Source organism: Ochotona curzoniae, unplaced genomic scaffold, assembly GCF_017591425.1.
Source record: "Ochotona curzoniae isolate NIBS_2020 unplaced genomic scaffold, NIBS_Ocur_1.0 contig_1274, whole genome shotgun sequence".
Classification (NCBI taxonomy): domain Eukaryota; kingdom Metazoa; phylum Chordata; class Mammalia; order Lagomorpha; family Ochotonidae; genus Ochotona; species Ochotona curzoniae.
The window spans coordinates 26,262,171-26,289,385 of record NW_024465023.1 but is presented as its reverse complement, the minus strand read 5'-3'; the positions used below and the strand labels follow the sequence as shown (position 1 = coordinate 26,289,385).

The following is a 27,215-nucleotide window of genomic DNA, read 5'->3' as shown; positions in this document are numbered from 1 at the left end:
AGAAATCAAATGTTTGTCCCTTAGAAGTAATCAGTAATGACAATAATTATTTACAAGCACTGAATATTGCATTTGTTGTATGCACACATCTAATCTCAATGCATTTGCATACATTCACCTAATCTTTGACACAATCCAAGGAGGTGGGCACAATTATTGCCCCCAATCATCAGATGAAAGGAAGGCAGAGAAAGTCACTCATACAAGGTCACACAGAAAGTGGGAAGCAAGAATCCAATCCTGGAAGTCACCCGTGGAGCTGTGGGCAACCTCAAGTGTTGCACCAGGTCTTACACATTTCAGTCTGTGTTTCTGAACAAATCCCAGCCAGGTAGGCACAGGGAGAACTTCGGGATCTGTGTGGTGGTCTGTCCCTGCCCTTCTGTGGGCCATCACTGGGAACACAGCTGTGGTTGAAGAAGTGGCTTTCTCATTGCTGTCAGGAAAATGTACCCCTGGAAATAGAGCAGGGCATGGCCAGAAGAGCATGTAAGGAAGACCCATCCGAGGATCTGGGCTTTGCATGCTTGGGGACGGTTCAGGGAAGCAGAGCTTTGTTTTAGATTGCGTGTTAGCAATCAGGTGTTGGCCTGAAGGACCTCCTGGCTGCTTTGCTTTTGCTCCAGAGAACTGCATATTCCAAGCCATGCCCAGCCCTGGGGAGAAGTACTGACTGCACGCTGACGGTAATGTGACTTCACACTTAGACAAAAGTGCAAAGCCCGGTGATAAGTGAGGGCAGGAGTTCATGATTCAGGGAGTAGGTGAACTTGATTGGGGGAAAATCACTTCATTTTTACTCACCTCTAATTGAACTTTAGCATTTCTTTCAGTTACCATGCTTGCAGATGACAGATCACAACAGTGTGAGCAATATCACTGTCACGGATAGAAAACATGAGTATTTTCATATGACTTCCAGGAAAGGTATCTCGAAACAACATTTGTGTTAATTACTTCAAAACTACTCTAGTTATCAGCTCTCGTTTTTAATACATAAAGAAGACACTACTGCAATTTGCTTTTGAAAAACATTTTGACAATTTCAATATAATTGGAGACCTTTATCGTCCAATGTATCTTAGGTTAAGCCTCTTAAGAACATAGTTACCGAATGGATCTGTCCGTAGGAGTCTCTGGTCCCAAAAGAGAAGATAAAGACCCCTAGTTTAGTAGAAAAGACTAAAGAATTGGGAGCCGCATCTACTTCAGAGTCATGCTTCAAAGACTAGTAAGAAACGCAGAGGAGCCAGTAGTTCGTTTAACACACTCTTTCACTAGGTTTGCCGAGGCAGCAACTGAACTGTGGAGAGGGTAAGTGACTTGCCCAAAGTCTTACAGAAATTTGATGAAAAAAAAAATGGAAGGCCAGCAAGCAAAAGCAAACCCTGTACTCTACTGGACACTGGTGGCTGACTCCATAGTTAGCCAGACACCTGCCCTCAGCAAGCTTGTTGGGGTGATTGTGGGGAAATGGTAAGACTGAGTGTGCTAAAGCGTTCATTCCAGCAGTAATGGAAAGATGAATGGAAATAGGCAGAGACTAGAAACAGAGCAGCTAGAATGCAATGGAGAGGTCACTTGTCTTTCCTACATACCACATATTATGTTTAGGACACAAAGAATCTTAACTAACCAACATTAGGAAAGGCACAGGGCCTTCCCTTTTAAAGAGGCTTCTGGGATTGGCACAACAATCATATATGGTGTTCCAGTATAATCCCAACAGTGTTATTAGATTATGTCTTCAAAAGCTGAATTTATGTGCTTGCAGACAGCTTCATCATGAGGAAAACATATGGTTCCCCAATTGTTAAAGGGACGGCTATTCGCAAAGCAGACAAGAGAGCTCCCAAAAAAAAAGTCCGTTTTGCTGCTACTGTCGAGACCAGGATCTTTCTACCGTAAGTGCCTCTTCACCTATATGCCGTGTAGCACTCTTCATAATTGTACAGTTCGTAAATGCTGCTGACACAGGTGACACCCAACACCTCTTGCATAAACGAGAGGCATTTTGGGTTTAAAAAATTACTTTCCAATGGAATAACAATATTGTAAGTGTAGCATTTTATAATGTGCAAAAGCTTGTTAATACACATCTGTTTGATCTGATATTACCATGGGACAAGGTTCTCCTGAGTATTACTATTTTTTCTAAATGAAGCCAGGACTGGGAGAGGGTAAGTGACTCATGGGGTAGGAAGCTTGTAAAATGCTATCAGGTGAGATCCAAAGCTTGGCTTTCTGCACTTCAGGCCTTTCCTTCCCTGTGCCTCGTAGAGATGAGCGGAGAGAGGAATTCCAAAAGCGGTATTCCGCAGCATCGAGCTAGTACTTCTCTTGCACGTAGCTCTGAGAAGACTGATGGGCAAGAAGAGGATGTTGCAGAGGGGGGGACCGCAGCAATCTTTCAGTGCTGGGCCATAATCAGAAGCAGAAGAATTCTCTGACCTGTCAGGAATGAGCCTGGTTCAAGGCAAAATCTAGAGAAGGAAGATTCTTTTTCTAGGGCATAGTCCTCAGCCCCCAGAACAGAACTGGGCCTCCAGTAACTGACTATTCCACATTCCATTTTCATTGCACTTGAGCTAGTTGGACCGTGTTTTTAAGAAACAACTGTAACAGAACCCTTTTAGGTCTTGGATGTTTCAAAAAGCAACTTATCTCCTCATACTTTTATTTACAACATGTGTGCCTCTTAATGATTAATTTCTAATATATAATCCTCTTCATGATAAAGCCCTAGCCAGTACATTTTTTTAACCTCCAAGGGAATATTCTTTATCCTCATTCTGACTTCATTCTGTAAGTGACCAGTTCCAATTCCCACATCCAAGTGTCCCTCATTAGGTCAGCCTTAGCACAGGAGATGGGGAGGCACAGAAAGAGGATGCAGAAACTGAGAGTTCTCCAGGATGTGGGGGAAATGAAAACACTCCATACAAATGAACCTCTTTTCTTCCCCCAGCTTTAATAAAGAGACTTCCATTGGAATCATCCAGAGAGCCTGGTTAACCTACATGGACAGGATGCTGTTCCGACTGCTAAAGCACACCATTTGCGCAGCGGTAGGAACTGTCCTTTTTGTTTTCTCCCAGCAATTTAATTACTTATCAAGCGAAGAGATCTTTGAATTCAAGATAAGCTAGATAGCTTTCTTTATCATTTCTATTTGAGTCTAATAATATTGCACTGTTATTAGATTGAAGGAATATTTCTGGATTCATTTTTAATGTGGATGACTTTTTCATTTTTATTTATTTATGTTATTTATTTGGAATGCAAAAAGAAAAGAGACAGAGATTTCCCATCTGCAGACTTACTTTCCAAAAGCCCACACGAGCTGAGCAGGGCTGAGCCAGGCTGAAGCCAAGAGCTGCAAACTCAGTCCAAGTCTTCCACATGAGTGGCAGAGAGCCAAGTACTTGAGCCATCACCTGCTGCCTAGAACTGAAACTAGAGCTGGAAATCAAACCCAGGCACTCTGATGGGATTGGATGTCAGTGGCATCTTAACCCTGCTTGTAATGTAAATGACTCTCGTTTCTTTGGTGGAAATTAATATATTGCTGAGGTTTGTAAATTTTATTTTATTCCTTATGTGAAAACGTGAGATACTGATCTCCCAACGTAAAATCTCTGGATTACAAATGCCATTACTGCCAGCATCGTGGCACAGTGGGTTAAGCTTGTATCTGTGATGCCAGTATCCCATATGGGTGTAAGCTCAAGTCCCAGCTGCTCTACCTCCAGTCCTGTTTTCTGCTGATACACCTGGGAAAAGCAGTGAAAGACAGCCCAAGTGCTTGGGCTACTGCCACACATGTGGGAGACCTGGATCAAATTCCAGGCTCCTAGCTTTGGCCTGGCCCAGCCCCAGCTGGTGAGGCCACTTGGAGAGCAAAGCAACAATTGGAAAATTTCTCCATATCTCCATCTCTTTTAAACAGATGAAACAAATCTTTTTAAAAAGTAACTTTACAGACCCGGGGCAGTAGTCTAGTGGCTAAAGTCCTCTCTTTATACATGCTATGATCCCATATGAGCACTGGTTCTAATCCCAGCAGCTCCACTTCCCATCCAGCTCCCTGCTTGTGACCTGCAAAAGCAGTCAAGGATATCCCAAAGCCTTGGGCCCCTGCACCTGCGTGGGAGACCCAGAAGAAGCTCCTGGCTCCTGGCTCCGGATCAGTTCAGCCGTTGCAGCTGCTTGGGGAGTGAACCAGTGGATGGAAGATCTTTCTCTCTGTATATCTACCTTTCCAATAAAAATAAATAAATACTTTTTTAAAAGTAACTTTACCTCTTCCCACCCAAGCAATTGCAATCTAGTGCTCCATTGTATAATATATGTCCAATTTCCTTGCAGCATTGTTTGTGACAGCAGAGTAAATGACACAGCATCTGCTAATGAGATGCTGGCTAAATAAGTGTCGATGCTTTCACAGCATTCAACTTTGCCACATTGTCCCAGAAAGCTCATACAGAACAATGTGAAGATAAAGATCCTGTCTGAGTGAAAAATAAGACCCATAACAGAAGCACGGCTTCTCTCTTCCAATGAAACTGATCCTGGCAATCCCAGCAGAGTGGTCAGCCTCCCTTGATATAGTACCAAGTAGTCGCCTAATAAAAGAACCTGTCGTGTCAGAGTCTGTTCTACAGAGCAGCACATTCCGGGAATTTTAGCAGCTCTGCAAAATCACCAAGTCTGAGCAATGTGTATCCTTCTTCACCTCCTGCCCCGCAGAGCCATTTCTGATGTCAGAACAGAATGCCTCCAAGTAACCCACGCCCCAGGGAACCCACGACACTTTAGGCCCATTGGCCATTACCTTCACATAGGGTACTTGCATTTAATTATTATAAAATACTGGTCTTGTACTTTTAGACTTTTAGTAATGGGAAGAAATTATTTTTTTTCTATTATCCTGTTGTTTCAAGTAAATATTTTACATTAAAAAACCTTTGCCCATTTTCTTCATTGAAACATTGGTTCTTCAGTAGCATGTTATTTAACTCCATGGTGGTGTAATTTTTTAAACTTTATTCCCTTTGTTGATTTTGTTTTATAGCTTCTCATTTTAAGGAATGTATAGTAACTGTGTAATAGAGACTATCATATCCAGATGTGAAGATGTAATGCAGTATGCATCTCTGCTTCTAAATCAAAGATGGATTCCCAATGAAACTTGACAATAGGATACTGGACTCTCCGCCATTGTCCATACCTATAATGTCAGGATATACTTAAATAGCAGAATGAAGGACTTAATGACTGTCTATGAAGAACTATGCTACTGTAATAATATGAGGGAAAACAGTTCAAGGGAGGGAATTTAGGAAGGGATTAAGGGCCTATGGAATTGTATTATAAAATTGAAAATAAAATAGAAGAAAAAACAAAAAACCTTTAACCAGATTTTTATATGATTAACAGTAGTATAAAGATAGGTTGAGGGCATTTGGGGAAAACATAGGAACTTTAGGGTCAAACAGATCCAAGTTTGAATCCTGTTTTCCTTTACCAGTATGCTTTTGTTTAAGTTAGAAAAACTCCCTGAGTTTCAACCTTTTCATCTGTAAAATGGGAATGATAATATTCTAAAACTATTGCAGTTGTATGAATCAAATGAGATTATTGTGTAAGGCACCTAACACGGTATGCAGCACATCAAGGTTCTTAAAAGCAGGTAACTGACTATTCTTATTATCATACCCATGTTACAGTAATTCCTTCAGCATCAGATACTTGTTTAACGTGTGCTGTTTCTCAGGCACTATGCTAGAGGCTAGGAGTGTAGTGGGAAAGAAGAAAGACACTGTTCCTAGTTTCATGAAACTTACCGTCTAGTGGCCCAGAAACGTGGTCAGACACATTTTCTCAGTAATTATCACCCACTGTAGAACACATCACCACAGGCAAGAAGCAGAGCCTGCAATGTATGGAAGGGACAGATATTTAAACCTAGAGACCAAGAAGGTGAAGTAACTAACTGAAGGCTGCGAAGCTGGCAAGTGCAGGAGCCTAGAGGAGAACTGAGCCTGGTCGAGCATACTCTACCATCACCGCTCCTGTTCAGGTCAGGAAATTGCATCTGGGCACGTTCTATTTTGCATTTACGGGACTCTCCTCTATTTTAGGAATATCATGTGACACATGAAATACTGAAGCAAGTGAGCCCCTTGGAGGCTAAACTTGTTAAAGATCCAAGCATGAAGTGCAAAGTCAGATTCAGGTAATGTGTCTGTGCTGATTTATTTCAAGAAGTACCTAGGTAATACGAAGAAGTCTTAGATGCTTAGATGCTAGTCTAAGAGGCTTCTTAGGATAGGATTACAAAGTGCATGTGTGCTCTTTAGTTCCATGTGTTTGCGGGGGATGCTAAAGCATGGCTCTGGCTCCAGATGGCCAGAGAGTAGCTCTCATCTCATTGCTGTCCCTATAGTTGTGAACACCACTAACTGTGGGCCTTCCATTTTCTATACCCTATTTCATTTGATCAAAATTTTTAAAAGGTTTCTTCCTTCCTTCCTTTCTTCCTTCCTTCCTTCATTTTTCTTTTCTTTCTTTTTCTTTCAAGATTTACTTATTTTCATTGGAAAGTCAGATATACAAAGGAGGAGAGACAGAGAGGAAGATCTTCCACCTTCTGATTCACTCCCCAAGTGGCCACAATGGCAATAGCTGAGACAATCCAAAGCCAGGAGCCAAAAGTTTCTTCTGGGTCTCCTACATGGGTGCAGGATCCCAAGGCTCTGGGCCATCCTCAACTGCTTTCCCAGGCCACAAGCAGGGAGCTGGATGGGAAGTGGAGCAGCCAGGATACAAACCAGTGCCATATGGGGAACCATGGCATAGCAACGGTGAGAATTTAGCCACTAGGCTATCACACTGGACCCTTCTTTTCTTTCTTTCTTTGAAAGGCAATGATGGAGCTAGCATTGCATTGTAGCAGTAAAACTGTCACCTGCTGTGCCAGCATCCCATATGGGTGCTGATTTGAGAGCCAGCTGCTCCACTTCTGATCCAGCTCCCTGCTAACACAACTGGTAAAGCATTGGAGGAAGGCCCAAGTGCTTGGGCCCATATCCATGTGAGAGTCCTGGAAGAAGTTCCAGGTTCCTGGTGTTGCCTGCCCAGCCCCAGCCATTGCAGCAATTTGAGAACTGAACTACCAGATGAAAGTTAGGTGTGTGTGTATGTGTGTGTGTGTGTGTGTGTGAGAGAGAGAGAGAGAGAGAGAGAGAGAGAGAGAGAGAGAGAGAGACTCTGTTTTTCAAATAAATAAGTAAATCTTAGGGGTTTAAAAAAAAAGCACAATAACAGAAATCTTCCATCTGCTGTTTCATTCCCCAAATGCCTAAAAAAGCCAGACCGAGGCCAGGCCAGTTTCAGGAACCAGAGGCTCCATCCTGGCCTCCCATGTGGGTGGCAGGGGCCATCATGTGTCATTTTTCCAGGCACATTAGCAGGAAGCCAGATTGGAAGCAGAGCAGCCAGGACTGGAACCGTAACTGGCATTCTGATATGGAATGCTGCTGCTGCAGGTGCTAGCTTACCCACTAAGTTTCATTGCTGGCTGCTTGCCACCAGTTCTTTATATGTTCTGGGCATAGCCTTAACCTTGTGCACAAGAAAGACCTGAATTATTTTAAGTACAAAGGGGGAGAAGAAACTGGGCTCAAAACTTCAAGCCTAATGTTTCCTTTTTTTGGTCTTTATTCCAGATTTAGTGGCGAAAAATTTCCACCTTTCATCGTGTTTAAAATTTTTCTTCATACTGAAGGCCATGGATACCAATATCTTAGTGGGAAAAATATGCTAAAGCCATGCAGTGAGGTAACGTTTCATAATGTACATTTTATGTTAATTTAGCTCCTTCGCATCTAGGTACGATCTGAATTACCTTCACAGTCTACAGAGCAGGTTGTTTCATCATTAAACAGCTCACTAGGCAGGTTGTGCTTTTTTAAGCACTGTGTTGCCAAGTATCTCCATTTATTAGCTAAAAAGCATTTGGACTGAATTACTTAATAAGATCCTAGGGAAAAAAATCCATCCGTTTTCTTTGTATTAAATTTTTGGTTTGTTAATAATAAACTAAAGCAGCAGAGTGGTTGATCAGGGCTTTTTAAATTATGCAGAACATCTGAGGCAATTTAATTTGTCTTATTAGAATTTTGCTGTTGTGTGATTCTGGCAGAATATTTAGGGGAAAAATATGTCCTGGACTATGCTATTGAAAAGAACCTGCAAAATCTTTATCTCTGCATACGTGTGATCTTGTCATACTTTTCAGTTCCATGAATATTCACCATAATTGTGTGTTCAGCACAGGACTCGCTTGGGGATCTTGTTAAATGCTGTCACTGCCCCTGCTGCCACAGGTCCATGAGCCACACTTTGAATAGCAGGGATCTCCAGCAGAGATTTTACTCCTTTGAGCCTTATTCCTGACTATAATGGAGTTTTAAAGGTGAACATGCTCATATTTAGTATTTTATAAGTCATACTTCAAAAGTTATTTTCTTGTAACCACAGGAAGGTCTCCTGCTGCAAATATTTACACAAAAGTGCAGCTCATCGGAAGCCATGAGATGTAGCATTTTCTCAGGAGAGTGGACCACCCAGCCCGGTGGCTTCTGAGCAGGTCCATGCAGTCGGTGCACCAACTCCCAAGAGCATTCAAGAAACAGCATGGGCTGCTCCTCTGCGTGCTCAGCCAAGGGAGAATTCTGAGCTCTGCTTCAGAAATGCGTCACACAGACAATATGTTTGCATTATGGACCATGGTGTTTCAAAAACACTATTGCTTGTTCATTTATGTATATTGGTTTCCAATGTGAAAGTGTATGAAAGTGTATGAAAGTCTGCTCTGAATAAGCTCATTGTTGTCCCTGTTTTGAGGTTGTATAATAGAGCTGTTCCAGGAATTGAAATGCCCAGGATTGAAGGGATGACGACCTTGGAGGAACTGGTCAGAAATCATTGTACTTGAGTATACTTAAAAGGCTCATGGAAAAAAATAGAATTAAAAAGATAATATACGGAGAGATGTTGTGGCACATTAGGTTAAGTTGTCACTTAGGGTACCCCCCCCCATCAGAGTGGCTGGCAGGGAGTCCCACTTCTATTTCTAATTTAGTTTCCTGCTGCAGTTGATAGTCCAAGGACTTGCTCCTACCCAGGAAAACCAGGTTGGAATTCCAGGCTCCTGGTTTTGCCAGCTCCAACCATGGCTGCTGTAGGCATCTGGGGACTGACTCAATGCATGAAAGATTATCCATCTGCTGGTCTACTTCCCACATGCCCACTACAGCCATGGCTGGGCCGCACCAAAGCCAGGAGCCACAAAGGAACTCCATCTGGGTCTCTCACATGAGTAGCAACAGCCTGAGCACTTGGGCCATCTTCTGTTGGCAGATGCACGAGCAAAAGGTTGAATCATAAGTGGAATAGCCACAACAAAAACAAAACAAAACAAAACAACTAAGTGAAGCAGCCAGGACTTGAGCCAGCATTCAGATGTTGGATGCCAATATTCCAAGTGGCACCCTAACCCACGCTACTACAATGCTAACTCCAAATAAATCTGGAGAAGGTAATATGTATCTTTTATGGAATTTGCAAAGACCTCTTCATGTATGAAAACATCCAAATACTATATTATACTTAAATAATACTATATTATATTATATTATACTATATTATAACTTAAAGTTTACTGAACTTATTAAGTAACTGTAGAATATAGAAAAATAGCCTAGATATAACATGAAAATATGCTTTGTGCATTTCTTTTCTGTGCTGCAACTTTCACTCTCCTGGGGTATCACTGTAATAGTCGCCATGCATCCTTAGGTTTTTTTCCCCATGAAGATATGTACACAATGAAAATTTTGTTTGTTCTTACTATAAAAATACAAGTATACTGTCCAGCTTGAATGTTTCTCTAAAGTTTTTATGGATTTTTAATGATGCGAGCATTCCGAACTTGAAAAGAACAGTTAGGGATTTATTCTCCCTTTTGTTCAGCTTCAAAACAAACTCTGATAACGTTTGAATTTATGGCTGACAGAAAATTTGTAAAAGTGGAATTTCTTCCACATTAAGCTTACACACTGCCCTTTGAACAAGGGATTGTATCATCAGCAAGCACATCTAATTTTTCCCAAGTTTACTTACTTCTTAAGTGAATGAGCCAGTTTTAGTCCATTCAGATGTTTAGTCTAAGTTCACTTATAAGTGAGGGAAAACTTCACAGATCGTTTTGTTAGCGTTCCATCTTTTCCTTCCTTCTAGGTACCACAATTCCATTTCCATAGCACTTCTGAACTGCACTCTTTATGTGCTCATTTACAAAAACAAGTGGAAGGATGCAGAATAGCCTCAACCCCTTTGGGGGAGAATAGGATTGATACTGATTGGCCACGGTGCCAGAGCTACAGTAATCACAACAGTGAGCGCATATAGCTCAGCAGCAGACAACAGAGAATTTCGAACCATGCATAGATTATCAGTTAATCTTCATCGAGGTGCCAAGGCAGTTCAAGTGGTGCTAGAACAATTGGTGCTAAAAGAGATCTTTTTAAGCCAAGCACAGACAGGACTGACTGCATCATCTCACTTATATGTGGAATCTAAAAAAGTCACTCTTACAGAAGTTGAAAATAAAATGGTGGTTATAGAGACTGAGAATAGCAGGGCTGAGTGAGGATGGAAAAAGGTTATTTAAACAGGTACTACCTGATAGCTGGCCAGAAATAAACAGCTCTGGTGTTCTCTCACACAGCAGAGTGACTGTAATGTAGTATGTATTTTATGAAGAGTTTGAAGCAAAAATTGGGAAAGTTTCCACGTTGAAGAAATGTTAAATATTTGAGGAAATATATTTATCTCCATTGAACATTACATAAAATGTATAAATGTATTGAAGCATCACATGGCATCCCACAGCCCTACAGCACTGGGTGCCTCATAAGAATACAGAGTCTCCGGCCCCACCACCGCTGTCTCCTCCCACCAAATCAACATCTGCATTAAGGCCCATACCATTTGAAATCACTGTTTAAAAGGTGCCCTCCCCATACCCTGGAACGCCTCTAGTTGATTGACAGGGTTTTGTTTTGTTTTTAAAGATTTATTTATTTGAAAGGCAGAGTTAGAAAGAGAGAAAGGGAGAAAAGAGGTCCTCCATCCACTGCACCACTCTGCAAGTGGTTGCAATGGCCAGGGCTGGACCAGGCCAAAGACAGGAGCCCAGAGACTTTTCTGGGTCTCCAACGTGGGTAGCAGAGGCTCAAATACCTGGGATATCATCCACGTCTTTTCCTAAACTATTAGGAGGGAGCTGAATTGGAAGTGGAATAGCCGGCATATGAACCAGCACCCATATGGGATGCTAACACTGCAGATGGTGGCTTCACTCACTAAGCCACAATGTTGGTCCCAATTGGCAGTTCATAGTGCATAACACCCAGTAACTTACTGAAAATCCCTGCCCTGGGGTGGGCATCTGTTACAGCAGTCAAGCTGCCATTTGAGATATCTGTATTTTCTATAAGAGTGTTTGGATTCAAACTCCAGCTCTACTCTGATTCTAGCTTCTTGCTCTTGGATACCCTGGAAGGCAGCACACAATGCCTTAAGTCCTTGAGTCTTTGCCACCCACATGGGAGACTTATATTAAATTTCTGGTTCCTGGCTTCCACCAGCCCAGCCTTGGCTGCTGTAGGCATTTGGAAAGTGAACCAGTGGATAGAAAATCTCTCTCTACCTTCCAAATAAAATTAGTAAATATTTCTTAAAATCCCTATCCTTTTGAGCCTTGAGGATTTTTTTAAATAAAAGGAATGTTATTGCTACCAATAGGTACCCTTAGTGAACATACTTCTGTAAAATATGATCTTAGTCTGTATGGTATTTCACTAAATTCTCATAAAAACTCTTTGATGGGCTTAAGAAATTCCATTAAAATGCATATTATGGGCCCGGCACGGTGGTGCAATGGTTAAGGTCCTCGCCCAGGATCCCATATGGGTGCCGGTTCTAATCCCAGCAGCCCCGCTTCCCATCCAGCTCCCTGCCTGTGGCCTGGGAAAGCAGTCGAGGACGGCTTTTTAAATTATGCAGAACATCTGAGGCAATTTAATTTGTCTTATTGGAATTTTGCTGTTGTGTGATTCTGATTTTGGGACCCTGCACCTGTGTGGGAGACCCGGAAGAGGCTCCTGGCTTCGGATTGGCATAGCATCGGCCTTTGTGCTCACTTGGGGAGTGAATCATTGGACGGAAGATCTTCCTCTCTGTCTCTCCTCTCTGTATATCCGCCTTTCCAATAAAAATAAAATAAATCTTTAAAAAAATACATATTATGAGAAAACTATGCATACATGAAATATGAAAGTTTTTGCACCAAAATAAATGTGAATTTTATTTTTCCACAAGCTGTGAAGTACTCTCACGTGATCTCACGTTATCTTCATCTTATTTATGAAGTAGAGACAGAGACAAATCTCCCATCCACTCATTCTCTCAGGTGCCCTCAAGGAATGCTGATCAGAAGCAGAGCAGGCAGGACTCAGTCCCCGGCACTCTGATAGGAATGCAGGCATCGTGGGTAATGGCTTAACTGACTATACCGCAAGAACTACCACTGTCTTTATGCTTGACATACTAATTTTCCAGTGCCCTTGCTGTGGCACCCTGGGTAAAGCTGGTGTCTGTGAGGCCAGCATCCCATCTGGATGCCCATTCAAGTTCTGCCTTTTCCACTTCCCATCCAGCTCCCTGCCTGTGGCCTGGGAAAGCAGCAGCAGATGAGCCAAGTCTTTGAGACCCTGCACCTGTGTGGGAGACCCAAAAGAATCTCTTGGCTCCTGGCTTCTGTCTGGCCCAGCCCTGGCCATTGCAGCCACTAGGAAAGATGGAAGACTCTAGCTCTTTCTCTCCACCTCTTCCTCATTCTCTGAAACTCTGTCTTTCAAATAAATAAATCTTACAAAAATTTTTTAAAAACGAGTTTGCCTGAAGTCTGACAATTACAAGGTGAAGGAGCCCAACTCTGAAGCCCACAGAAGTTGAACCAATCCTAAGAGTCAGAAGCCAGGTGAAGCAGCAGCACACACATCCTCCTTGAGGGCCCTGTGGTCACTCTGCTGATGAGTAACTCAGAACCTAGGGACTTGTTCAACCCTGAGACTTGAAAGCTCATCTCTGCTATCTGTACATATTTTGAAGCTAAAACAACCTCAAAAGTTTTGGCTTTGTTTATTCTGCAACTATACTTAAGTGAACTGTAATAGTAACTGTTAAAATAATAACTGATGATTGTTATTCTTGTTCTAAATCAAGAAGCCTGTTTCAGTGCCGGGATACCAGTTGCTACTCACCCTCATGATGAAATTTCCAGTAGGAATGAGAAAATTACTTGAGATAGTGAAGTAACTTTACAGGAATTCCCAGCAGGGGTAGGGAAGTGACTTTACAAATTTAAGTGGGAATCTAGGTCAACAGGTAGCCCCAGGGCAGTCGGGGGTGGGGGGAGGCTCAGGATCAGTGTTACGAATATCCGGTGAAGTGTCTGCTTTAGAAAACTCTCCTCCTGGACCCTTGGAGTCACCAACCAGGAACAGAACCTGCCTCTTGGCTCCACTCCGATGCGCTGATATGCTGGATCTTATCTGTCTGTCTGCCTCCCCTTTTCTCTGGGGACCGTGCTCTTCTTTGCCTTCTCTTCCTGTCCAGGACTTGCCTGAGCCTGGCTGTACATGGTGGGTGTCTGAGAAACAACATCGTGAGCACTCGATGGCAAACACTGCTCAGACACCATCGCACATAGGCGGAAATAGGCCAAACACAGCCGAGAACTGAGACTTGGAGAGACAGTTGGTGATGGCTAAGGGGGCCAGTGTAGGAAGGAACTGACAGTGAAGACTTTTCTAAGTAACTGGAGTTAAAGTAACATAATTATACCTAAAGAAATTCCTACAGCAGCAATGTACAATTATTTGCTTTTACCTTTGGTGTCACTGTGGGTCTGGTTAATTAGTACCCACAGAAAATGAACAGGAGAAAGCATAATGGAGAGATGGTCCAATATTGGTTTTTTTTTTTTTTCATTTTTTTTAGAGATTTATTTATAGGGCTGGAGTTGTAGTATACTGAATTAAATCACCAACTGCAACACTGGCTCTCTGTCTCTCCCTCTTTTTCTGTGTTACTCTCACTTCAACCTGGCCTTATTTGGAGAGTGAACCTTCAGAAGGAAATGCAGTCTGTGTGTGTGTGTGTGTGTGTGTGTGTGCACCCTTCTGTAACTCTTACGAGAGGGAGGGAGGGAGAAAGAGAGAGAAAGAGAGAGAGAGAGTGCACTTCCATCTACTGGTTCACTCTCCCAATGGCTGCAATGGTTAGGGCTAGAACAGGCCAAAGGCAGGATCCTAGAACTCCATCCTGGCCTCCCACATGGGTACCAGGGCCCAAGCACTTAAACCATCTTCTACTGCTTTCCCAGATGCATTAGCAGGGAGCTGGATAAAAAAAATGGAACAGCAGCCCAATACGGTAGTCTAGTGGTTAAAGTCCTTGCCTTGCACGTGCCAGAATCCAACGTGGGTGCCAAATCATGTTCTAGCTGACCCACTTCCCATCCAGCTCCCTGTCCGTGACCTGGGAAAGCAGCCCTTGGGACCCTCCTATCCATGTGGGAGACCTGGAAGAAGCTTCTGGCTCCTGGCTTTGGATTGGCTCAGCTCCCATTATTGCAGCCACTTGAAGAGTGAACCAGCAGATGGAAGATCTTTCTTTCTGTCTCTCTATCTCTCTGTATATCTGCCTTTCCAATAAAAAATTAACAAATGTTAAATTAAAAGTGCAGTAGCCAAGACTCAAACTAGTGTTCCTATGCGGTGCCAGGGTCCTGGTCAGCAGCTTAGCCTATCATTGCAATGCCAGCTCGAATATTGTTCTTTACATAGATAGTGTATGGAAACTAACAAAACAAAAAGCTTCAAAAATCACAGATACATATGGAAAGTGCAAAAGGGAAAACAAGGTAAATGTACTAAATTTGAAGGGACAGCAATGGTGGCATGGAACCTTTTATATTTCAAAGAATAAAATAAAGAGAAACAGTCTTGATAACAAGATGGAGACTTTGGCATAGAGGAAGCAAATTGTGAACCTGTCTCCAGCATTCTTCTAAGACCTGGAATCAGCATTGTAACCTCCATTTCCCTGCTTTCACTAATGATCACATTCTGGCATATGAAGGGACAGAAAACACTGACCTGGAATCAAGAGGTGGAAATTTTCTTCCATGCCAGCCGCCCTCCACATCAGCATAGCCCTGGTGGCCAGAAACACAGGTCCGTAATAGAAGGGCGAGCTAGAAGGTCTGCTGGTGCCTACAGGGGGTTCGGAGGAGCACAGTGGCCACTCAGCAGTCTGTATCGCTCTCAACACAAGGTTAGGTAGAGATGAAAGGGGATGGCGCAAGGAGGACTAGACAGGCTTTGAGCCTCTTTATGTTCTCAGATTCTTCTCTTTCTGATTTTTCGGTGCTTTCCTTGAAAACAAAATATTGACAATGAGGAGAAAAGTGGAGGAAAGCAAAACACCTTTATCTGCTACTTTTTACCTACAGTGAATGAAGTCCAAAGAGGGGCACTGAGGCTTGGGCATTGTGAAATGTTTCCAATTGGGGGCGCTGAATTAAGAAACACAAAAAAGGGAGTGTCCTCCCCAGAATATCTTTCATGTGATTCCTGAGACAACTGGCTTTCATCACCACATAAGTTTCCTGTGCATCCACAGCACAAATGATGTTACAGGAAAAGTATTTCTCGGGCAGAAAAAAAAATCTTTTTAAAAACTATTGTCCACTAAGTATTGTAGGCTCAACTAGTCCCCAGCTACATTTTAAAACGATGTAGGCAAAGCTGTGGGAACATATTTTAAGTGGTGTAAAAGTCTCTATAAAATCTCTTTGTAAATGTAGCCTTTATATTAAATAGCAATATTCCTGAACAAAGGATATTTGACACATTTTTCAGGAAAATTATATCTTAATTATCAGTGTGTGCTGATAATTAATGCTATTGTGCTTCTATTTTAAAGTCTATTTCCTATGCTCTTTATAGGGAGTAAGTGATGCTTGCAAAATGATGGGAATAAGAAAATTCTATGAACAACTTCTGGAAGATGAACGTCGCTTCCAGAAATTCAAAGTAACTGAAAAGGTTGATATTATTACCATGAGGGATTATATACAGGTAAGGGATTTATATGCAGATGTTCAAAAACACACCAAAAAAAGCCCTTCCTGACTCTGTTCTTCAAAAAGAATCATGTGCTTTATTTCTTGTGGTCAAATGTGCATAACATGAAATTGACATGTTGGCCACTTTGAAGCGTGCAGTTTGGAGACCTCGGGCACAGCCACAGTGCTGTGCAGTCATCAGTGCCATCTGCTTCCAGGATCTTCTCACTGTCCCAAAAGGAAACCTCACAGCCCGTGATCAATCATCCCCCTCACCCTGTTCTTCCATCACTCCAGCCTGTGAACTACCCATCCAAACCCATCATGAATATACTAAGCCCCACTGAGTTATAGACTTTAAATGGGTGGAAATGGTAAATTTATATTCTGCTAACTTCATCTCAATTAAAAAAAAAATAGTAAAAGTCAAAAATGACCACAATGGTGCTAAACAAGTACACAACAGCATTTGACTTAGTAAAGAAGGGTTCTTTTATTTTCATATTGTCTGCTACCAGTAACATAATACTCTAAACCACAAAAAGTTTAAAGTAACCAGGCAGGTGGTGCCTCAACTAGCTAATTCAGCAGCCCAAGAACTTCAGTGCTCAGGTCAGAATCTCTCCACTCCACTCCTCAGCTCCATTCAAAGGCAAGAAAAAGAAAACTCCTAGCATCTTTCCTATTCTCTCTTCAAAACTTTTCATTTCTTTTTAAATTTATTTGCAACACAGAAAGACACAATCTGCCATCAGGTCACTTCCCAGATGCCCACAACAGTTAGGACTGAGCTAGGCTGAGCCAGAAACCAGGAACTCCATTCAGTTCTCCCATGTGGGTGGCAGGGACCCAACTACTTGAGCAATTAGGTGCTGCCTCCCAGGGTGCAAATTAGCAGGGAACTGGAATGGGAAGCAGGCCTGGAACTCAAACCCAGGCACTCTGTGGATGTCCCAAGCACATCTGAACTAGGGCACCAAAGCCTAGTTTATCTTTCTCTTTGTTTCTGGAAGAAAAAAAATTCCCAGAAGCTATTAAAAGACCACCCCTCCCTCAGACACATTTGATCAGAACTAGGTCACATGCTCCCCTTAAGTCAGTCACTAATAAAAAGATCCCTTCCCTCACCTGAATGAGAACAGTCATGGTTCAAGTGCTTGGCCCTCCTTCCCTGAGCACACTCCTGTTCCATTCATTATTTTTACAAGTCTCCCTTGAATAATGCTTGTTGGGCAGGCCATAGGTGAAGTGTGTCATAGCCTCCCAGAGGCAGTGCTACTAAGCTGTGTGTGGAGGGTGACAGGTGACACTACTCAGACCCTGGTTCTGGGGCAGGAGCTGCTGCAGGAACTGTGAGGAGGTCTGTGGACTTGAAGAAAAGCATGTAGGAGAGTGTGGCGTGCCATCAGCCTGGGAAGAAATCAGCAGACAGAGTTGCAGACCAGAGGCAGATAGTTTTTTTTTCCTTATTCTGTGCACAGAGAGAATATGGTGCAGTGCTTCAAGAAATAAGCTGGGCCCGGTGCAATAGCATAATGGTTAAGGTCCTCACCTTGCACACACCGGGATCCCATATGGGTGCTGGTTCTAATCCCGGCGGCCAAACTTCCCATCTAGCTCCCTGCTTGTGGCCTGGGAAAGTAGTCTAGGATGGCCCAAAGCCTTGAGACCTGCACCCGCATGGGAGACCCAGAAGAGCTCCTGGCTGCTGGCTTCGGATTGGCTCAGCTCCAGCCGTTGCGCTAACTTGGGGAGTGAACCATTGGACGGAAGATCTTCCTCTCTGTCTCTCCTCCTCTCTGTATATTCGCCTTTCCTATCAAAATAAATAAATCTTTAAAAAAGAAGAAGAAGAAGAAAGAACCTGATCTGAATGAGGGAGTGAAGAACTCCTTGTGGCTGCCATGTGAAGAACAGGTTAGAGGGCAGCAGTGGTCCTCTGTTACTATGAGGTTCAGGGGGTGGTGATGGGATAAATGGCTTACTTTAGGGCCGTGAGTTTGGACACACAATAGATAGTGAAGAAAGCAGTGGTTCCAGATAGCAGACTGAAACGGAAGGTGGCCTGCATGTCTTGTGTCTCCTAGGTTTCTGCTTTGCATAACTGTATGCATAGCAGTGCTGACTCAAAGAACTTAATTGAGCTAGATACCTGAAGAAAAAGAAGCATGCTTCTGAAATCCCATCTCCTTTTACTCTCTTGATAACACAAAGAGGCTGGTACTATCATTACTCTTGTTTTGCAAGATCTAAAGAAACAAGAAATCCTAACATTCTACCTAAAATTAAAAATTCATATGGTTTGCTATTCACTCAGTTGCTCCAATGTGAAACATGGCATTTATAAGACTACCACCAGTGTTTGGGGTTGTGTTTTTTTTTTTTTTTTTAAGAGCCTAAACTTACAAGATTAGAGAATGGAACAAGGAAATAAGTAGACCCAGAGATTCTCACGATCCTTGCTGAGGACAGGGGTCATATCCTTGCAGACTGTGGATATGTTGGGGGTTCATGTCACAGAGAAGAGTCCCAAGAGAGACCTAATGGAGGGGTGGCAGGGGGGCATTAATGATTGCTGGCATTTATTGGGTTCTTGTATAGTCAAGTCACCATTTTTAGCTCTGCATGTGCATATTCTCAAAACCATTCCCAAGATCACACAGCTAATAAGTAGCAGAGTCAATCATTGACAGGCCCAAGACCACGATGCATTTACTACTCCACTCTTAGGAAATAAAATACATAGAGGCAACCTCAGCGTGTGCAGGAGTGCAGGATCAGAAAGGGCCGTGGAAGCAGAATTCTGCAAAGCACACTTAATGGGCAGAGCTGTGGCTGTCCCATGACCTTTAAACGTTTTTGTTGAAACACGCAAAGCTCTCTTACTGTGTGTGTTTTAGATATATGAGAGCGCTTCACAGGGGTTGTGGAAAGTGGAATTAAAAGATAAGGTATTTTGCTGCAACAAATTTTGAAATCCATGTATACACAGTGAATTCAGAAAGTTTGTGGAAAATGAAGATTATGGGAAAACTATGCATGAATTGAAACATTTTCTGCAACAAAATAAACCTATCTTTTCATTCCATTTTCCAAAAATTTTAAAAAGTATCCTCATATAGAAAAAATGAAAGGGGAAATAAAACCACATGTATCACACTGTAATTTAGAACATTACAGTCATTAAGAATTAAAGTGTTTTGTTTCTTTGTAGAAAAAAAAACTTACCCACTGTGAATATACTCAAAATCATTTACTTCTGTACTTTAAATGGATGAATTGTATAATATGTGAATCCCAAATCTGTGGAACAAACTTACCAAGAAGGGTTTGAATGACTCTTGCTTTCTTGCTCTCACGTAACTTACGCAAAGGAGCAAGCACCTTTGCTTTGCCTGGGCAAACTGGTACACTCCTCTGTGAATGTGAATCCACTGCTGGCACTTGATGCCTTGCACTTTAAATGTTGTCAGATTTCTCAACATCCCTTTATTGGGAAGTGGCTGTTGGTCGGCATCCTCCTTCAGGGACTGCTCCATCGCTTTCATCATGGCCATTTTGCTCACTTCGGTTGATAAGCTCACCTTGCCCACGTTCCTCTTGCTGCACACCTGCAGTCTCTTTAGTGATGGCCAGGTCAGCGTTCCTACAGTTCCTCATTTTTTCTGGAACTCCATTTGCATCTGATTCCAGTTTCACTGACAGTATTAACTCTTCTTATCTCTTTGCTGACCAAATCTGTCTTTTGATTATCCATTTTTGCAAAATGCCACGTTACTTTTCCACTAGAAGACAAAGAGGTAATGCAATCATAAACCCTACTGTGTTTTAAACCAAATAACACATCTGCAGTGATGAATCACTGTCAGACTTTGAAAGACATGACATGATTTGTCACTAATTGTTAGGCACATCTGTCATTTATATAGTGATCCACAGCCTAAAGTGCTTCAACTTGCCTATGCTTAAATGCTGCTTACTGAAATTGAACCACATTCTTGGGACACTCGTATTATTTAACTAAATGGTGGTGATTATAACTCATGCATGCCTAAATGGTACAAAATGCGGAATGCCTGTCTGTGTGTGTTGAAGCATGGGAGAGCTTCTGAGTGTTTGTGTGTGTATAACATACCCTAAAGGCCTCATTATTATTCTGTGTTTCAGTGCTATAACTTCCTGCCCAATCCCAATCTCTTAAATCCACATTAATAATGTTAAAGTGATTATATATGCCTGTATTTTCTAGGTCCCTGAATCAATATCATTTTTTACAGATTTAATTTCGCTTGATAAGCAGGTTTACAGAGAAAAGGAAAGGCAGAAGAGAAGTCTTCCATCTACTGGTTTAGTCCCCAAATGGCCACAATGGCTGGAGTTATAAGCCAATCCAAATCCAGGAACAAGGAACTTCCTCCAGGTCTCCCATCTGGGGGCAGGGACCCAAGGACATGAACCATCCTTCACTGCTTTCCCAGGCCATAAGCAGGGATTACAAGTGGAACCACTGGGACTTAAACCAGTATGCATGTGGAATGCTAGTGCCACAGGTAGTGGCTTAACCAGCTATACCATGGCTCTGGCCCCGTCAATATCATTTTAAATTGGATAAAAAGAAAAATGGGCTTTCTACATATATTCCAAATGAGAATAGAAAAATTCTAAAATTCTCCATTTAGCACCAGAGATGAGCTCATCATTTCTGAAAAGGTTTTGTACAAATGTCCCATCAACTCAAGCATGTCATGAATGAGCCCTACTCACTATGCAGAACACTTAGTTATTATTCATTTTTAGGCTTATCCTAGGTTTAATGTATCTTATTATGTTTGCCATAAAAATGTTGATGCATTTGGGCTTGGTGCAGCAGCCTAGCAGCTAGAGCCCTTGCCTTGCACAAGTGCCAGGATCCCATATGGGTGCTGCTTCATGTCCTGACGGCCCTTCTAGCTCTTTGCTTGTGGCCTGGGAAAGCAATAGAAGGCAGCCCAAAACCTTGGGCCCCTGCACCCACATGGGAGATCCCAAAGAAGCTCCTGGCTCCTGGCTTCAGTTCTGCCCAGCTCCAGGCATTGTGGTCCCTTGGGGAGTGAATCAACGGATGGAAGATCTTCCTCTCCATTTCTCCTCCTCTCTGTATAGCTAAGTTTCCAATAAAAAATTTTTTAAAATCTTTTAAAAATGTTGATGCATTTAGTAAGTATTTAATGATGTGGTACTTTGTGTATGATACTATGTGACATCATCCATGCTTTCCAATAAGAAATCTAAGATATACACAGAAAACTAAAACATTTAGTCATAGAGTCATTGAAAAAGAGATGTCAGTCAAGTTCAGAGATGGTATCAAGGAATCTCCTTTGTTTTAACAATTTATTTATTTTGGGCCTGGTGCCATTAACCTAGTGACTAAATCCTCACCCTATCTAGCCCCCTGCTTGTGGCCAGGGAAAGCAGCAGAGAAGAGTCCAAGGCCTTAAGGCTCTGCACCCATATGGGAGACCGGGAAGAAGCTCCTGGCTCATGGCTTTAGATCACCTCAGCTCTGGGCGCTGTGGCCAACTGGGCAGTGAAACAGAAAATGGAAGATCTTTCTGTCTCTCCTTCTCTATATCTGCCTTTCCAATAAAAATAAATAAATCCTTTAAAAAAAAATGCTTTTTTTTTTTTTTAAAGAACAATGACAGAGATCTTCCATCCACTGGTTCACTCCAGAAATGGCCTAATAGCCAGGGTTGGGCCAGACTGAAGCCAGGAGCCAAGAGCTTTATGAAGTCTGCCACATGAGTGCCAGGGGCGTAAATACCTTAACTATCTTCCACCACTCTTTCCAGGAGCTGGATCTGAAGTAGAGCAGTTGGGACTAGAACTGGCATCCTTATTGGATGCCAGTGTTGCAAGCAGTGATTTTACCCACCACAACCAAATTCTGGCCCTGCAATCATCCTTTTTTTAAAAATTTTAGTTTTATTGGAAAGATGCATTTACAGAGAGAATGAAAGAGAGAGAAAGAGAGAGACAAAGTTCCTCCATCCACTGTTTCACTTCCTAGATGGCCACAATGGCCAGACCTGAGCCAGTCTGAAGCGAAGCAGCCCCCTCTGGGTCTCCCACATGGGTGCAGGATCTCAAAGGTTTGGGCCATTCTCCACTGCTTTCTCAGTGCTTAGGAAGGAAGCTGGGTTGGAAGTGGAGCAGCCAGGACGCAAACAAGTGCCCATATGGAATCCTGGCACTTGCAGGCAGAGAATTAGCAAGTTGAGTCATTGCAATGCCCCGCCCCACCCCACCACCCACCCCACATCATTCTTAATCATTTTTTTTCATATAGTATTCCAGCCTCCTGGATGAAACCCCCGCATCTTCTGGTGGCAAAAACAACTATTGGCGAAAATTAAACCTTGAAAATATCCCCAGAACAATGATGATATATGACATAGTCGAATACGCACAAACTAAAGTCATCTCAGACCGTCTACAAAAAGAAATGAAGTATCTGACACAGAGACCACAAACAGAAGAAATGCGCCAGCACCAGCTACAGATTGTTTCTGAAATTAGGTAAAAGAGATTCTTCATTGGTTACAACACTAGGTGCCTTTCTGAAAATGTTCACATTCTGACAAATAACTAAGTGAAGACAATACAAGGGCACATGGGGGACAAATTGGGTTAGGGCTCATTGGTCAAAATTCAAGCAACTTTGTAAATGGTACACTAACAAAAAAGCACAGTTGACACATGGGAAGGTAACTTGTGCCATCAGAAGCAGCTCAGTGTGGCTAGAGGTTGCCACAGCAAATATGAAGAATGTGCCACAGAGAAGAACTAGCAGCAACTATATAATTAGAGCAGGGAGCAGACACACAGTGCAGGTGGAAGCGGGGCCCCGGCCTGCCTGGCTGCCTTGGGAGGAGTCAAGAGGAAGGGTGTACTGCACAGGGCCAAGAGCAATCCCAGGTGGGGAGGAAGGTCCAGGTAACGGTGGCTTCAGTTGAGGTGTGAAGGAGGGGTGTCTTTCTGAGAGAGCCCTAGGTAGAAGAACAAATTTCTGTTTTCAAAACTGCAGTGAAAAGGGCTCCCACCGTCCACACAGCACAGAGCTGAGGGCTTTCTTCGCTTTCTACTGCAGCTTAAAATGCTATTCTTGCTATTCTGGCTCCCCTCGCCGCAGATAAATTGCACAGAAATTACAGTGACATTATTTCCTCCTTTACCAATAGCATGTGAGCCAATTCACATTACAGAAACACACATTGTAGCAAAATAGATGTATTATGATCTGAAACAACATGGACAGACTATGACTACTCCAATTATAATTCTTTTTTCTTTCCATTACTAAGTCTCACCTAGCCCAACTTATTTACAAATTAAACTGGTTTCTTAAGGAAAAAAAGAAAAGACATAGTAACACCGAAAGAGCCTAGTGCTGGTCTATTTTCAGTCATATTTGAAATGAAAAAGTCTCCTTTAACACATGGGGAAAAAAAAAAAAACCACTGAAGGCCTAGCATCAAGCAGACATGCTGTGTTTTTTTTTTTTTCCCGAGGAATGGAGATGAGTGATGCTGACCCAATAACGAAATTTAAACCACTTATTATATGATCAGGGCTATACATTTGCCAGACAGATGGCACAGTCTGTCATCACGAGATAGATTTTCTCTAACTCATCCACATGAGCACTGAATGTAGAATTTAACCCTATTACCACCAAGGTCGAATAAATGATGTGATTTTCTCAGCCACCAGACGTGATAACCCCAGGCAACAAGCCCTGCTGTTGGGACTCGTGCTACTGATTATCCAAGCGTGAGTCACTTAAGAGCCAGATCGGCAGCCAGATTCTAAATCAATTAAAGAGGACAAAACACTCTCCTAATGGCATCGCTGGATGCAGGCTCCGTTTGGGATCTGCCACAAGCAGTCCCTGAGAGCAGGGTTCGAGCACCAGCAGTGCCAGCGCTGTGGCTAACTGGGGCTCCGGCCCTGTTGAGAAGGTCAGAGTCATCCCAGAGGCCAGAGAGCCCGGGCTCTGACAGTCAGCCCTCGGGTGGGAGCTGGGTGTCACTACACCAGCACCCACCAGCCCTGGGAGGAGGACTGCTCCGCAGCAAGTGCAGCTACTTCTCCTGTCCAGCCTCCCCCGCACAAGGAATCTTCCCCAGGAGAAGCTCACTGGCAAAGTGATGCAGGTGCTGGCACCTGGAGGTTGAACCCACGTGCCCTGCGCTGATAAGGTCAAGGGGACTGTGGGCATGGCACCCACTGGGTCTGACCCCAACACAAATTTTTTAAAAACATTTTTCTTCAGGCCAGGCACGATAGCCTAGTGGTTAAATCTTCGCCTTGGTTCCACTGGGATCTCATATAGGTGCTGGTTCACATCTCCGCTGCTCCACTTCCCATCCAGCTCCCTGCTTGTGGTCTGGGAAAGCACTGGAGGACAGCCCAAAGCCTTAGGACCCTGCACCCACCACAGAAGATCCTGAAGAAGCTCCTGGTTCCTGGCTTCAGATCACCCCACCTCTGGCCATTGTGGCTACTTATGGAGTAAATCAGCAAACGGAAGATCGTCCTCTCTGTCTCTTCTCCTCTCTGTATATTTGACTTTTCAATAATAAAAAAAAAGAATTTTAAAAAATCCTTATTCTGTCAACCATTACGAACTGTAATCTTCTTTGTGCTAGCATAGAGTGAAAAACAATTCAGGTAGCTACTATGCAGTATTTTCCGGAAATACTGATTGTAAATTGGTCCTAGATTTTGTAATTTTCACCACCCTTGTTAGCAGCATCACCTATATACCTTCATAAAATACCAGATAAAGAACTATGCTTTGTAAATTTAGGCAGAAATAAGTCTAAGCTGAAATCTTACATGCAATATGACTAATTACACATAGAATATTAAAAGCACATATTGTAAATTTTGGAACTTGTTTCACATTTAAATTTGATTTTGTGTGATGTTTCTGTCTGTAAATCAAATATTTTCTAGATATCCTACATCCATTGTGAATATCCGATCTTCTTATCGACCCTCCTACCATCCAGGCCAGTGTAAACATCTGGGACGTCGGTCCAAGCAAGCTCAACTGAAAGTTAAAAAAATGAAGAAAGTTTACAAGGCGGCTAAAGAAAAACCTACTCCTGAGGTGACTACAAATTGTATTCCATTCATTGTTGTAGACCATAATGAAATAGCTTGTAAGTAATTTGACTTGCGTGAAATATTTCTATCTACAAGTTCAAGGCTGAAACATCTTTGGCATATTATGCCTGCGGTAACACAAGGCTACTTCCACACTGAACATATGTATTTTAAAAATTATTTGGGAAAGCTAATCCTGCACCCTGTGGCACTGGCACCCCTCTGGGTGCTGGTTTGAGTCCCAGCTGCCCCACTTCCCATCCAGCTCCCTGCCTTTGGCCTAGGAAAGAAGTGGGGGATGGCTCAAGTCCCTGGGCACCTGCTCCTGTGTGGGAGATTAGAGGAAGACCTCCTGGCTCCTGGCTTTGGATCAGCTCAGCTCTGGCCCTTGGCTGCCATTTGAGCAGTGATCCAGCAGATGGAAGCATGTTCTCTTGTTCTCTCACTCTCTTTAATTTGCTTCTTAAATTTAAAAATAAATAAAAATAAATATTTTTAAAAATCAATTTGAGGGCCCTGCGCGGTGGTGCAAGTGGTTAAGGTCCTCGCCTTGCACGCCCGGGATCCCATATGGGCGCCGGTTCTATCCCAGCAGCCCCGCTTCCCTTCCAGCTCCCTGCCTGTGGCCTGGGAAAGCAGTCAAGGACAGCCCAAAGCTTTGGGACCCTGCACCTGCATGGGAGACCCGGAAGAGGCTCCTGGCTTCGGATCGGCATAGTATCTGCCGTTGTGCTCACTTGGGGAGTGAATCATCGGACGGAAGATCTTCCTCTCTGTCTCTCCTCTCTGTATATCCGCCTTTCCAATGAAAAAATAATAAAAATAAATCTTTAAAAAAATCAATTCAAGTAAATACAAATAAGTAAAAATTCCCAATAGCTTTTCTAACAGACAACAGCTGTTTTACGTCCACATCAACAAGAGTTAGCACCCCACTCTAGCCAGGTCCAGCTGAAAAAATAAAAACAAAAACTACGTGTCATCTCCTTATGGATGCGGATTCAGCATGTCTCTGATGGTGCTTTCTTCAAAATAGAAGTCACTTCTCAGTAAACATAGTAGAAACTGTACAGTATACTTTTATATGATGGGGATATTTACAGTAAACATGCATGCATATATTACTTTCTAATCTTTAAAAGACCTGCAGTAAATAGTTAGGGGATGAAGATAAATATGTAAAGAATCAATTCGTAAAATATACAGTAATAAAAACAAATATTAAAAACTCTCTGCTTTTCTTTACAATCCCACTTAGGAACTGAAAACAGAAAAACCAACTAAAAAACCACAAGAAACGATCATCTTCTCCACACCAACTTTTGACATTGTGGAGGTTCAAGAATCTCTATCAGATATCGATTTGGAGAAAGAAGAAAAGGAATTATTCACCTGGTGTGAATGCTTGGGCATTGATAAATCTGCATCATATTAATGCAAAGCTAACTGGCACCTTAACAATCTGCTAGTGTGTAATGATCCAGAAAGGAAAATAAAATAGAACCAAGTCCTCAGTTTGCTCTTTTAAGTGTGTGACATATTTATTAGCCTGTTTGGACTGCCACCGGGGCAATCATTTTTTACCAACAGAATTTTAATCTAAAAAATTTGGATCAGTTGCCTTTGAATTAGCAGTATACTGCTCTGTTCAAGAAATGGTGAGAAAATTGGTTGCTGGGACCTTTATTCCATTTTGATTTTGCTTCATTTAAAAAAATATCTGAACAGGCCATGCTTAGCATGAATATTAGAATTCGTGGAATAAAGCAGCTCTGAGTGAGGCTCCAATGTTCTT

The 27,215-nt window shown here is 42.6% G+C and overlaps 1 protein-coding gene across 1 annotated transcript; it reads left to right on the top strand.

The window, feature by feature from the left end:
• Positions 1 to 1,785: 1,785 nt before the first annotated feature.
• CUNHXorf58 (chromosome unknown CXorf58 homolog) lies at positions 1,786 to 26,855 on the top strand. Its single transcript, XM_041003312.1, has 8 exons — positions 1,786 to 1,904; positions 2,969 to 3,068; positions 6,144 to 6,238; positions 7,731 to 7,842; positions 16,146 to 16,277; positions 22,596 to 22,825; positions 25,268 to 25,424; positions 26,679 to 26,855. The coding sequence occupies exons 1-8, from the start codon at positions 1,786 to 1,788 to the stop codon at positions 26,853 to 26,855; spliced, it is 1,122 nt and encodes a 373-aa protein (XP_040859246.1).
• Positions 26,856 to 27,215: the final 360 nt, after the last annotated feature.